This window comes from Pleuronectes platessa, chromosome 23, assembly GCF_947347685.1.
Source record: "Pleuronectes platessa chromosome 23, fPlePla1.1, whole genome shotgun sequence".
Classification (NCBI taxonomy): domain Eukaryota; kingdom Metazoa; phylum Chordata; class Actinopteri; order Pleuronectiformes; family Pleuronectidae; genus Pleuronectes; species Pleuronectes platessa.
This window is the reverse complement of record NC_070648.1, coordinates 13,651,334-13,664,547: the sequence shown is the minus strand read 5'-3', so window position 1 is coordinate 13,664,547 and position 13,214 is coordinate 13,651,334. Positions and strand designations below refer to the sequence as shown.

The 13,214-nt window shown below is 41.6% G+C and overlaps 1 protein-coding gene across 2 annotated transcripts in view; it reads right to left on the bottom strand.

Moving 5' to 3' along the window:
• pde5ab (phosphodiesterase 5A, cGMP-specific, b) overlaps positions 1-13,214 on the bottom strand; it is a 56,032-nt gene that overhangs the window by 24,242 nt on the left and 18,576 nt on the right. For both annotated transcript variants that reach the window (XM_053416778.1, XM_053416779.1), the window contains exons 8-10: positions 5,548-5,615; positions 895-1,003; positions 725-809 (exon numbers count right to left, since the gene is read on the bottom strand). In XM_053416778.1, coding sequence (XP_053272753.1) covers positions 725-809; positions 895-1,003; positions 5,548-5,615 — 262 coding nt within the window. The remainder of the gene's footprint in view (positions 1-724; positions 810-894; positions 1,004-5,547; positions 5,616-13,214) is intronic.

Sequence of the window (13,214 nt, the reverse complement as noted above, 5' to 3'; positions counted from 1 at the left end):
ATGCAAAAAATAATGTGATCTCATTTCATTGACCTTATGGCTAACCATATGCTAAAAAGTACAAGTGTTCCTTGAGGACCAGGTGCATAATAGCCCCTTTAAGTCTGCGTGTAACAACTTACGCGTGCTTCGTCCTTTGAGAGCTGCATGTGACGATGTTATATGATGTTGTCAAGGCACATGACCAATAAAATGCATTGTGATTTGCTCAAATTCATGTGGGGAAGGTGAAACAAAGGAGTTCAGACAACATCTGACGACCTGAGTGAGGGGAACGACACTGGGGCAAAGTTGGAGCATCTACTCGGGTAAGATTATCAAGCCAGCATAGCCACCAGTCAGGCTAAATCCATGTTTGCGTTTCAAGGATGGAGAAGATTTCTGTGATGAAGGTTCTCTACAGGCTCACTAAAACCCTCATTTCTCAGCTGCTGAAGCAGATAGAAACGTGGAATATAAACCGTCTGAGAGACAAAACCTTTGGCTTTAATTGTAAACCAGCTCATTCTCAGTGTTTGAGAAATCAAGGTTATAGTGAATGTTTTTTTCAGAGAACCCTCTGTTTTTAAAAGAGTGGTTAGGTCTTGGATTGCTTTCGGTCTTCATTAATTCATCATGAGGATAAAAAAATATGTGATTGAAGCCCAGGTTTAGCATTTTGAAGGGTGCTCCACGAGAGAGAGAGAGAGAAAGAGAGAGAGAGAGAGAGAGAGAGATCTCGTACCTATGACTTTGTCCTTCTTGGCATTCCTGATGGGAGTGCAGAGCAAACTCTTTATCTGGTTGCTGTTGTGATCTGGGTTTTCACTCTGTCAGAGATCAAGAGGGTTAATTACTCAACGTGGGAAAAGGAGAAACAAAAAAATGAAACGAAAAAAAGGAGAGAGTACTGACCGTCCAGGGGAAGCGTTGGTCCTTGGTGACGTCTACGATGTTGAGTGGCTGCATTGTGTTTTGGACGTACTGGGCGTACATGTAGTTGATCTGACTGACATCACAGTCCCTGAGGAGAAACACATAAAACACAAACAGCTTCTCTCACTAACCATGAATAATAAAGGGAAAACACCATGTTTCACCTGGATTCATCTCTTCAGACCTGCAGGACATGTTGGTTCCTCATGTTTCGACATCCCACTCAGAACCAAAGCTGCCGATCAAGGATAAAACTCAGGACGACCCACTCTACCCCCTCAATCCCCTCAATTATACATGATCTGATTAAATTCTTAAGTGTAAAAATTGATTCTAAAAAATGTACTTAAAGACACTTGGAAGATTGACGTTGACTATTCCCTAATACAACTTTACTCAGCTGCTCTTTGGCTTCAAAGTCTCAACCATCACAAGCCTAAAACTGCTTTTTCCTTCAGCTCTGGACAAACAGCAAGAGATTGAAAAAAAGCACCTGCTGGTAAAGGAGTGAACTGCAGCCTTCCCCCCCCCCACACACACACCAGGTCTGAAAGCTGCAGCCGTCAATCAGGTCTGTCAGCGCTTAATAAGCCTGTTTATTATCTTTACCTGCTCCCAGTGCAGCCACAGAGTCGGCTATAATACTGCATGATAAACGGTAGAAAATGGATATGTAAACATCATATGAGGTTATGGCAAATGCCAGTGGATTTTGGCTTGAGCGCTGCGGTGGGAAGGGGGGTGTGTGGGTGTGTGTGTGTGTGTGTGTGTGTGTGTGTGTGTGTGTGTGTGTGTGTGCGAGAGAGAACGAGGGAATATGGGTGTGTTAATAGATAACAGAAAGAATGATAGATAGGAAACATGTGTTAAAGTGGGGGGGAGCATCAGAAACCTAATACTTGATTATTGTTTATAAATACATGTGATCTCTGCATTGACCTGCCAGCTGTAGTTCCATATGAGGAACCTACAATCGGATGCAGTGCGTCATTACATTAAGTAACGGCACAATGACCAAATACCACATTAAGTAATAATATTCAACAATACAATGGTTTATTAATGATACGACTCTGAAAGGAGAGTTTCTGGATTACTAATACCACATTTAATTTACTTTGGCAAATGATACTGCTGTACTTTTATATTTTCAGTGCAGGACTTTTACTTGTATTGCAGTATTCTTACGTCTGCTTTTACTTTCTTTGGTCCTATATACTTTTTTAAATTCCAGCCTGTGAGCAGGAGTTTCATTTTGGATGACTTTAGGGCTTCAGGCTAATTATAACAATGTGTTCTGTCCAGACTTGCCTCCACTTACGCACACACCCATGCACACACACACACACACACACACACACACACACACACACACACACACACACACACACACACACACACACACACACACACACACACACACACACACACACACACACACACACACACACACACACACACACACACACACACACACACACACACACACACACACACACACACACACACACACACATTTCATATGGAAACGCTGCACCGTTTGTGCACTTGTGCTCGAGCTTAATCACCCAAACACACTAAACTCCACATTTCCTCTCCCGCTCTGTGATTGACCTAGATTAGGCCACAGAGCAGCTGCCGGCATCACCACGACATCGTCATGACAGCTCTACGCTATTCACCTTCAATTCACTACAATCAAACGCTGAAAAGGCAATTACCTTCTATAAAAAGGTAATTGCCCCCACTTTGTTAGTGTTAAAAAAAAAAAACTGTCTTCTCCTGCGAGCCGGATCCACATCGGTTCAGCTCGACTGAACTCCCTGCTTCGGTGAAACAGACGCTGTGTCGTTGGGAATCCGCAGCCTCGGGTTAATGTCACTATAAAAAGCCTCCTGCGGTTCCAGCCGGGTCAAAGCTAACATCCTGCAGGGCCCCTCCCCTCTTGTGTTGGCCCAGTTGGAGCTGCCTGGTTTTACAGTATCACAGCCCTCCCAGAGCAGATCCAGCGCATACACACACACACACACACAGTGGTATTTAAAGAGTTATTAGATCTAAACAGGGGACACGCAGCCATGAGAGAAGGCTGTAAAAAATTACACACTATAGAGGACGAGACAAGATAAGACATCTGGGTTGTGTCACGCCTGACAGTGCTGGGACTTTCACAGCTGCCTATTTTCCCTTTTTCTTGGTCCCTCACACACACAGAGACACACACAGACACACACATACACCTAACAGCTTTAATGTGGAGAAAATCCACTCACTGTGTTTCATTACTGTTTAGTCCTTGGAAAACTGCATCGAGTCTCCTTTTCAAAGCAGAAACCTCACGAGATCTGACAGCTCCATCTGTTTCTCCAGTAAAAAGAGGGTCACAAACTGGGCTTTCTATCAGCCGCTATTGACTTTATGTCTCTTAGCTGTATCTCTGCCAGGAGAAGGTATTAGTGAAAAAAAGAACCAATAAAAGGCTGATAGAACGCATGGCTTGTGACCCTCTTCTCCGTACAGTGTGTAAGACAGAGAAAAGATCAGTATTCCCTGTGAGTTTTTCTGGCTTTAAAAGGCCTGACAGACTTTTCCTTTTTGACTTTAAAGGATTAGTTCCTTTAACTATCGAATCCATGAATGTGTAAATGTGCCTCTCAAGACTTTTGGGTTTGCCCAACCGGGTCTGTGGCTCTCAATCAGGCTGAGTTGTTCCTTGTAAAAGAGGTCTATTCTAATCTGTAATGGTTCACACGTTTATTGTTTCATCTACGACAGTTCGGCAGAGTACCTTTTTAGATGTATTTGCTTTAACAGGAGTAGATGGTGGAATCTTTGGAACTACATGTATTTTCTTTAATACGTGTTTGGTGCACTAGTGACTGTTTATGGCCAGTGTCTGTGCTGCTAAGTGTCACGAATACGTCCTTATAAAATGACATTTTAAAATTAGATTCTTCAACTCTTCAATAACTATGTTATCGGTTCAGATCTGTTCAGGTGGACCACAGTACAAATATGCAGTTTCCATGTAAGGATCATATACAGTATGTGGCAAACACACAAATAGACATGCACACTGTCACACACAAACACGTGTACACACACACACCAATGATCCAATTCTGTTGCTTGGGTTGAGATTGAATTTTAGAGGCCGCATAGCAACTCGGGAGGCAAGCCCACCCGTCTCTAGGGTGGGGAGGGTGGGGATTTCTATCTCATTGCGTCTTAAATCAGATTACCGCTTATTCACTACCCCTGGCTGGAGCATGGGTTGATGTCAGGAAGCTGTAGCCTCCCCCGATCCTTTTCCCTCATCCAGACATTCTACCCATCCAGCCTGTGAATCCTCGAGTCACTCAGTTTTCTCTGTCACATGATCTCAACCTCTCCTCGGTTTCTTAATGTCAGCTCTCTTCTCTCCAAACAACTATATCATATCTATATCATGTCGGGAGAAACTCAAATGACCCACAGCTTCTTGCGCTCCATTTCCCCAGTAAATTCAGTTTGGTGAACCGAGCCTTTGCATCCGCTAGCCTCAGCAGCATTAGCAGACAGTTTGGAACTCCCTCACTAACATGCCAGTCATTTTCTTTTTTTGAACTGGAGCCACGGTTTGACTGTTGCCTGCAAGTCGGAGGGAGCAGGCGGAAAAAGCTTTTCTGAGGACATCTCGGTCTAGAGGGTGACAGATGTTTAGCTGAGTGCTGCAATCTGTCTTCAAGGTAGCCGACAGCCAAAGGAAAAGTGCAATGGGGTATTACAGAGGATGAATAGTACCTCCTGACTGAATGTTGAGTGCAAAGATCTTTGTAAGGCTGAGGTGGAGCCTCATAGTGAAGCCCATTAGAGGGCCTGGCATATAAAAAACTGAAAACACAAGACATACAAGGACAGGTGATATGAACAGACTTTCTAGTTTTAACAGACTGGACATCTCAATTCGGTGTAATAAAATTGTTTTACCACAGGCAACTTATATAGCTGTCACAATGCAATAATGTTGACCTCTAACCTACTTTGTATGCATGAGGGACAATTGATAGACCATCTTGGAAAGGTCCTGGACCGCCTGAAAGATAATAAAAGGCCCCACTTCATCGTAATAAATAGATTGTGATAAAGGAGCTGTCAAGTTGACCCAAAATGTGGCTTGTATCAAGCCTAAAGTGTCCAGCTAATGAAAACAAGAGCTCGGAGCTGAAAGCCAGGATCAAATGTCTGGGAATTTGGCAGGTGAATGAGGCGGGTTACCTCAAAAAGATCCTGAAGGGGCCGCAAATCAGCTCAGCACACATATGAGCATTGGACTGAGCTGCTCAGTCTTGTCTTTTTTCTTTCAATTCAAAGTGACTGAATGGGTCCAATAAGTCTTCCATTGCTGCCACAACATTGCCTTACATCTCTTTTTTTTTTCCTGTTTCTCCTTCTATGTGATGATAATGAATCCTTGTGCGATTGCCCATTACGCAAACGTCATCTGAGGGGCTCTGGGGGAGAGGAGAAGGCTAGTGTGCATATTCAAGGAAACATTAGCACTAATAGCCGGTGGAAAAAGTTGGGAGTACGCCTCAAGTTAAATCTACAGGACTTTTAATTCAATAACGGCAGTGAGGGTGATCACCTTACCTTTTGGGAGCATCTAGGACTTCACCCAGCTCCTCGTACTCCATGTGAAAGACGCTAGAGAAGGAGTTCTGCAAAGAGAATAAAAGTAGTTTTTTTTTAATGTTCGCCTACGATATTACAGACACAGATGTGGGTAGAACTTGATGGGGGTTCTTACTAATTGTCATTTGGAACATGAATACATCAAGACAGTGTCCAGACTTCTGTCTAGTTTGCCTCCGAGAAAGTTCTTCCATGCTTTAATGTAGGCCCACCCTGTGTGTCTCCTGGTTATATCAACGTCCCCCATTCCCTTCAATTAATCTACAACTTAATACAACATTCAAGTATCCTAGGTTAAGCAGTGATACTGTGCACAATGCCTAAAATACATCTCCCTGCATGAAAAAAGGGATGCTGATCTATTACTTATCAAGCCTTCCCAGAAAGAGAGTTTATTTCGACATTCCAATGCTCCTTGCGCCTTGTCCCCCCTTATAGGGATTTATTTTCTCTCAACCTGCACTTCCAACCCTTCACAAAGGATCCTTTTTCCATTTATAAGAGGTGGGGACAGGATGTTAAAGATAGACAAGGCTTTTTCGTTTTGGAAAAATTAGCCCCCCTACCCTTGCGTGCACATACACACTGTCATTCTGTGGCATCAGTTCCCCCTGATCTATCTAGGTGGGGGTAATAAAGCAGTTTTAAACAGAAAAAAGGACCCGGCAATGTTATGACATTTATTGGGGTCTCTGGCGACGGGGAAGGTTTATAACAGGATGACACGGGATAATGGATTTTCTTTTTTCCTGTCTGAAGGAATATTGAAATAAATCAAACCTGACTTCTCAAATTCTTTGGAAGGATCGGTCAAAGCTTTACTTCCTTTCATTGGGTTTTGATGTCCAGTTTTCAGAGACCATCCCTTCAACTGTCTGCTCATGTTATGGTGTGATTTATGCGTGATTTATTAATGGTGAAATGGTAAATGGTCCGTATTTGTATAGCCCTTTTCTAGCCTTGATGACCACTCAAGTCACTTTACAGTAGGCCTCCATTTACAATTTTTTTTATTTTTTGTTAAAATGCTTTTCCCTCAAAGTGATGTCTTACAGTCATATTGGTAAGTGCAGGACGTAGCATGACATTGTTAAACTATTACAGATAGATTTTAACCATACTAAAATACCCCAGCAAATATTTGATTGACCCACTTGGGACAACCTCTGGCGACCATGACGTTCATCAAAGGATGGGGAACCGGCATAAAATTGGTAGAGACATCCAGAAACTAAATCATGCTAACTTTGATGGTACCTTGACTGTACTACTAAAAGGGTGACATTTGTGGGTTGGAGAGAAATGTTTCGACATATGTATGGGTTTACACAAAATTTGGTAAAATAATCATTTGTTTTGTGGTAAGCATGTAATACACTAAAATTTGCTTCTATCTTAAAGGAAACTATAACCTCATAGAATTGCTAGTATGGTGTTAACCATGACCTGTTTTGTTTTAGCTTCCCCCTAAACCTAACCAACCTTTCAGTTTTATGAATGTTACAAAACAGATGTGGCAGATTAGCAAGGAAACCAAAAGCATCAGGTCAGTCATATGGGTGGTTTTGGAAGGCAGTGAAAAAGTGCCTGTGTTGTAGTTTAGGCAAGATGACTTGTGGGAAAGACAGGAAGAAATAAAGGGAGAATTGAAAACTGCAGGTAGTTTAAAATCTGTGTAGATTGGTACAACATGCACACACACTCAAAAACACTCTCATACAAACACAGCCTAATATGTTTCAGGAGACCTGTAGCCAACTCCAGATTTATTTCTGCCAGGGAGAGTTAAACAACACAGAAGAACAAAACACTCCTAGCGGGGCCAGATGTCCGACTCTATCACATATCATTCACACACATAAACACAAAACACACATTGCCATGCACGCACACCGTACAAATGCTGCCACAGTCAAACATAGTGTATTATGCACATATGCAAAGACAATGTGTTCACACAAGCATTCATAAAGAATATGCTAATAACGTCACATGTATGTCACACAGAAATGCAAGTGTGCTACACACACACTATACACATGATCGCACAAGCAAAACACATACACACACACATACACACATGCACCACACTATGTCTTAACAGATGCCACACACTGCAGTAAAATTGAGTGAGCCAGCGCAGGCCAACAGCTTAAAAACTCCTGTGTTATTGTTGGTACAGTCGATGTTAAAGACAAGCACGGCCATTTACTACATTTCTTACAGGAAAGGTTACTTTCAAATCCACAGACCTGTGGGTCTGACTTGAGAAGCTACAGACATTTAGTACTGACACTTGTATACAAAGGACCGTCTTGTAGATAAGACCAGTAAAAGTCCTAAATCTCAGAGTAAATGTTTAGTAAGGAAAGAGAGAGAGAAAGAGAGTGTGGCATAAAAGAATGGGAGACAGCTTGTCTGCCAAAAAAGTCATAAGTGGGACACAAATACACACACTTGTTACGTATGACTTATGTAAAAAGTGGGTTGCAGCTTATAACATGCACAGAATACAGCATTGTCACTCATAACAGAGTCTTCAAAGTATTTTCTCATTGCAGTGCAGCAAGGCAGTATATAAATTCTACTTGTTTTGATGAATCCAAATCTGTCACATTTCTGCCTCTGTCATATTGTGATAGGGGTGAATTAAGTTGAATTGGATTTCAGGAGTCACAGTGTTGAGAAATTAAGGTTGAAAACAATCCTGGATCTGCCCCCTGATCCATAGCTATAAACATACATATACATATGTAGTTATTAGCATGCTAATACTAATCATCAATCACACGAAGTAGAGCTGAGGCTTTTAGTCTCTTAGTTTTAAAGATTAGTGTTGTATGGACAGGAAAACCTGCTGTTATAATGGCACTAGATGGGCACACTAAAATCTATTCAAATTAATCCTGAGAAGAACATGTCTGTAACAAAGGGATATTCCACAATAAAACCCCAAATATAAACATCACAGTGAGGCTTAAGTGAGGGAATCACCACAGGCAGTGGGATTCATCCGCTGGGAACCATTCTTGTCTGAACCAATTTCCTTTCAGTTCTTTCAAGGCAATCATCCAATAGCTGTTGAGATATCATATTTCAGTCTGGACCAAGTCAGTGAACGATCAATTGATAAAAAGGCTAACATTACAATCCCAAAAGCCGCTACCATGGTAAAAATGATCGGTACTAAAAGCTAGATTTTGACACAAGGAGCCTCTTTAAGACAAGGTTTCAACATGGGGCTAGTGAGTAACCCTAACCCTAGCCCCTCGAGGGCATAGGTCTCCTTTGCATACTTGGTAATCCAGTTTTATATAAACTCCTCTCAGTGAAGTCTGTGGATTTTTAAGACTAATCTGAAAAGACTTCCTGGAATGAAACATTGTTGATCCAACATTCATCTCCATTGTATTTGGGAAGGAGACTAAAATGTGCAACTCAAAATATGGACGTCTGAAACCAAAGCCATCCCTGTGGGTATTTGAGTATCATCTTAGTTGTTAAAACCTTGTTGTGTAACTTTTATGAAGCCTGTTTTCATAGACTGGACAATGTTTAGAGCAAAAGCCTACATCTCAATTGGGAAAACCCACTAATAATACAAAACAGGGGAAGTCAAACCCCACTGTTTGCGAAATCAATATTTACACTAACTTGTAATCAGCACAGTGGAATGAATACCAAAACCAAGCTCTTGTTGGGATTGGTGGCGAGGCTGGAAATGCCAAAGCCAAGTCAGTGTAGGTTAGTGCAGATACATTTGATGCCTGTTTATCGGAAAAAATATAACTTCTGCCTGAGAGGAAAAAAAATATGCTGCATGTTTGGTTCTCTGCTGAAGAAAGGCCGGATAATGTTTAACAAAAAAAGGGTTTGTCCCTAAACATTAAACCAGTCTGACCACATAGCATTGGCTGCCCAGCACCCACACATCGGCTGCTAAATGGGCAATAATGTGCAATGAAGTTGTCATTTTATGGCACCAGTGCTGATAATAACATACTATTGACTACCAGTGTTTATAGTGACTTGACAGTAAGAACGACAGAGCTGTCAGATGCATCATGCTTTTGTTGAAAGGTTAATTGTTGTGGGTAATAAATGTGCTGAAGTGTTAGTGAAACTATTGCAAAGAATGGCTTGTTGTTATGTTCAAACATGGTGTGTGTGTGTGTGTGTGTGTGTGTGTGTGTGTGTGTGTGTGTGTGTGTGTGTGTGCGCGTGTGTGTGTGTGTGTGTGTGTGTCAGAAGTATAAACTGCAAGTTTTATAGTGCTTTAGTATTCCATTCAAGTTTTCTCAGACTTTTACCAACAACTGACAACTGTCTGCATCAATAAAAAACTATTTCACAGACAAATGGTAAATGGTCTATACTGAAATAGCATTTTTCTATTCTTCATGGCTTCTCAAAGCGCTTTACAGTTCAGTATGAGCTTTTATCTTGCTGAAGGATGCTTCAATGGTGAATATGGTACACTGTGATCGAACCGCAGACCTTGTGATTAGTAGACACTCCGCTCTACTCCTGAGCCACAGCCGCCCCGACAATATTTCTGTTTTCCTAAATTAATGGGGGGAAGCCTGAATGCTGCACTCCAATAATGTTGACTCTCTTTATTAGAAAGAAACTTAAATCTAGGGTTTGTGATCCGGTCCTTTGCAATCTGAAATCTAATCACTTAATCTTTGAGTCCAAGTCACAATTTGAATTCCCTAAAGGTGGAGTTGAGATATCAGGTTCAAAAGGTCAATAACAGGTTATGTGAGGCCACTGTGACCTTGAACTTTGACCTCCAAATGCTAATCAGGTCACGTTTTGGCCAGATGTAATGAGATTCCCTATGGATGTTCCTGATATATTCATAAGTTCATGAGGTCAATGTGACCTTGACCTCTGGCCACAAATTGAATCAATTCATCTTTGAGTCCGAGTGAACATTTGTAGCAAATTTGAAGAAATTCTCTCGAGATATTCCTGAAAAATTATCGCCACAAGTTCCAAAATGGGTTTGTAAGGTCACAGCAACCTTAAACTTTGACCATTAATATCTAATCCGTCATCCTTAAATCCACAGAGTATTTGAATGAATTCCCCTTAAGGCGTTCTCGAAATATTTATTCACAAGAATAGGACAGACAACCAGAAAGCTGTCATAAGCACGGAGGCATAATTGCCATCAAATATTTATAGATTTAGAGTCATTACATTTCATCAATGACTTTGATGTTTCAATTACTCCCATGCAAATCTCACCATATAAACCCTCTTAGTATAATATAGCGGATTACAATTCATTAAATCAGCACCTTATTATACCATCTGTAAAATGTTTGTGTTAATACACTCCTAAGGCGCTCAGTGACGTTGTTAAACATTAATTGGTTTCTTTTTCTTAATTAACCAGATGTCGGGTTCATTGAGCAGCTGCTTCTTCTCTGTTCGGGCGTTTTGTCTCTTCGGGAGGTAAAACATTTCTGACGCACACATCTCTGGCCTCATCGTAACTGAGACCGACTGAGAAGAAGTAAACAACCGAGACAGTTTCCCCTGAAGCGACGGTGCAAAGACCAGGGGCTGCACGGCCAAGAAAAGTCAAAGAGAATGTAACAAAAACTGAATCAGGGGGTTCTTTGATTAGCCGCTCTAACCAAGAGCACCTAGTGGAACCCGCTGTTCTCTGGGAGGACAGTCTCGTTGCATGTGCTGCATTAGCGCTGTTATTTTCTCCACCCCCCTGAATCACCACCTTCCTTCTAAAGATCTACTGTTTGTGGTCCAAAATCATGGCACAGCTCTTCACTCGCTGCCGTCATCCTGACCGCCGAGCACTCGCTCCACAAATACAGCAAGCACTGGCAAAGGATGGGCAGGGAGAGGCTTTTCTCCCTTCTGACCCACGCTTTGATGAAGTGGGACTTTAAAACACATTTTTATGTCAGTATTCAATTTTAAAAGGTCTGGGACCATAAAAACCATTCGTAATAACAAAAGAATCCTAATTCACTTGCATTTACCACTTTCACAAGCAATTAAGCCGACCATAATGCCATTGGTGAGTTGACATCATCCACTGATAAAGTCTGTTGGATGTAGATGAAATAAACATAGTCCATTTACTGGTTATTAACATGGACCACTTGGACAACTGAGCCGACTCAAGGTCAGTCAAGTCGCCATAATTTGTTGATGAAATTGGAGAGGGGTTGAAAGCTCTTGAAAAAGAGAGAGATGAAATAGTATTGTCAGACTACTGTTGCCAAGCTCTAATAAAAGCATGTTCTCACAGAGCTTGGCGATGGTTTTTATTTAATTTAATCTGATTTAAATAAGGCCTAGCATGGGCTGTCGAGTTGTCGTCCAAACTCTTCCACAGACTAACATCAAGTCAAATATACCTTTTTCCATTTCTTTCCATTACTCACTTACTTTGTTAGAATGGACACCAATATTCTGATATTAACCCAATGAAGCCAATAGTTTGAATAACACGCTGCCACCTAAACAGTAATGTCTGATTATCTTTATTACTGTCACACTCTGAATAAGCAATACTCAAATTAAGACCTCTGGAATATGATGTGCCTAATGCCATTATGTCCACATATATACTAATTAATCCCAATATAATAGCCAAGAGGGAGATTTCACAGCTTTGTGTAACATCAACACACAGCAGATACCAACAGCTTGATGACACATGCCCTAGGTGAACAAGATGGTAAAATGAATAGGAGTAGAATCTTTTTTTTGCAAAATTAGAAAGAAAAATGTAATATACAGGTGTAATATTCCAATCTTAGCTGCATTATGTATACAGGCATATATCCTAATCGATGCCAACGCTGGAAAAGCCGGAGGCAAAAATGGTCAAATGACGCAGGCCTCTAGGCAAGGGAGGGAGGTGTTCCTAGATGCTAAAAGTTTCCCTTAAATTACAGTACAAACATAATTTAGGAGAAAATGTAAATGCACCTCCTATTCCCACTCATATGGAAAAGCATAGAGCACTGTAAGGCAGAAGAAGGCCCTTTCATTCATTCCCTGATGTTTACAACGTGTAGATGCAAAATAATGGCAAAGTGAGCTTCACAATGGGTTTCTGTGCAGCTGGGAGTTGATATTTAGATGCCTCACACCTCCAGAGAACGTGGGAGTTTCATAGCCATGCTCGTACATCAATCTCCCTCAGACAGTGTATGACAGCTAATTTGCTCCGTTCTTCCAGTGTGCTTGTTTTCTGTGCACGCGAGTGTGATGTGTCAGTGTGCGTTTTTCAGCCAATGAATGCCCCTGAGGAGGACAAGCCAAAACAAATGTCAATGCCCAAAGAGGACGAATGCTGTGTGTGTGTGTTTGTGTGTGTGTGTGTGTGAGTCAGAAGTATAAACCGCATTCACAGAGTCTGCGACGGCTCCCTCTGCTTTGTTTATAAAACGTCTTGATTTCCAGAAGAGAAACTCTGCATCTCCACTCGTCCTCACAAGTGTCTCATGCGTCCCTCTGAAATAAGTCATCGTGTTGGCAGAAGCTGCTTTTCATTTCCTGCCGTTAAACTTTTCACCCAGTGAAATAAAAACAGCCGCACGTTGTCGTGCTCTTCTGCGGCGAAGATATCTTGAACA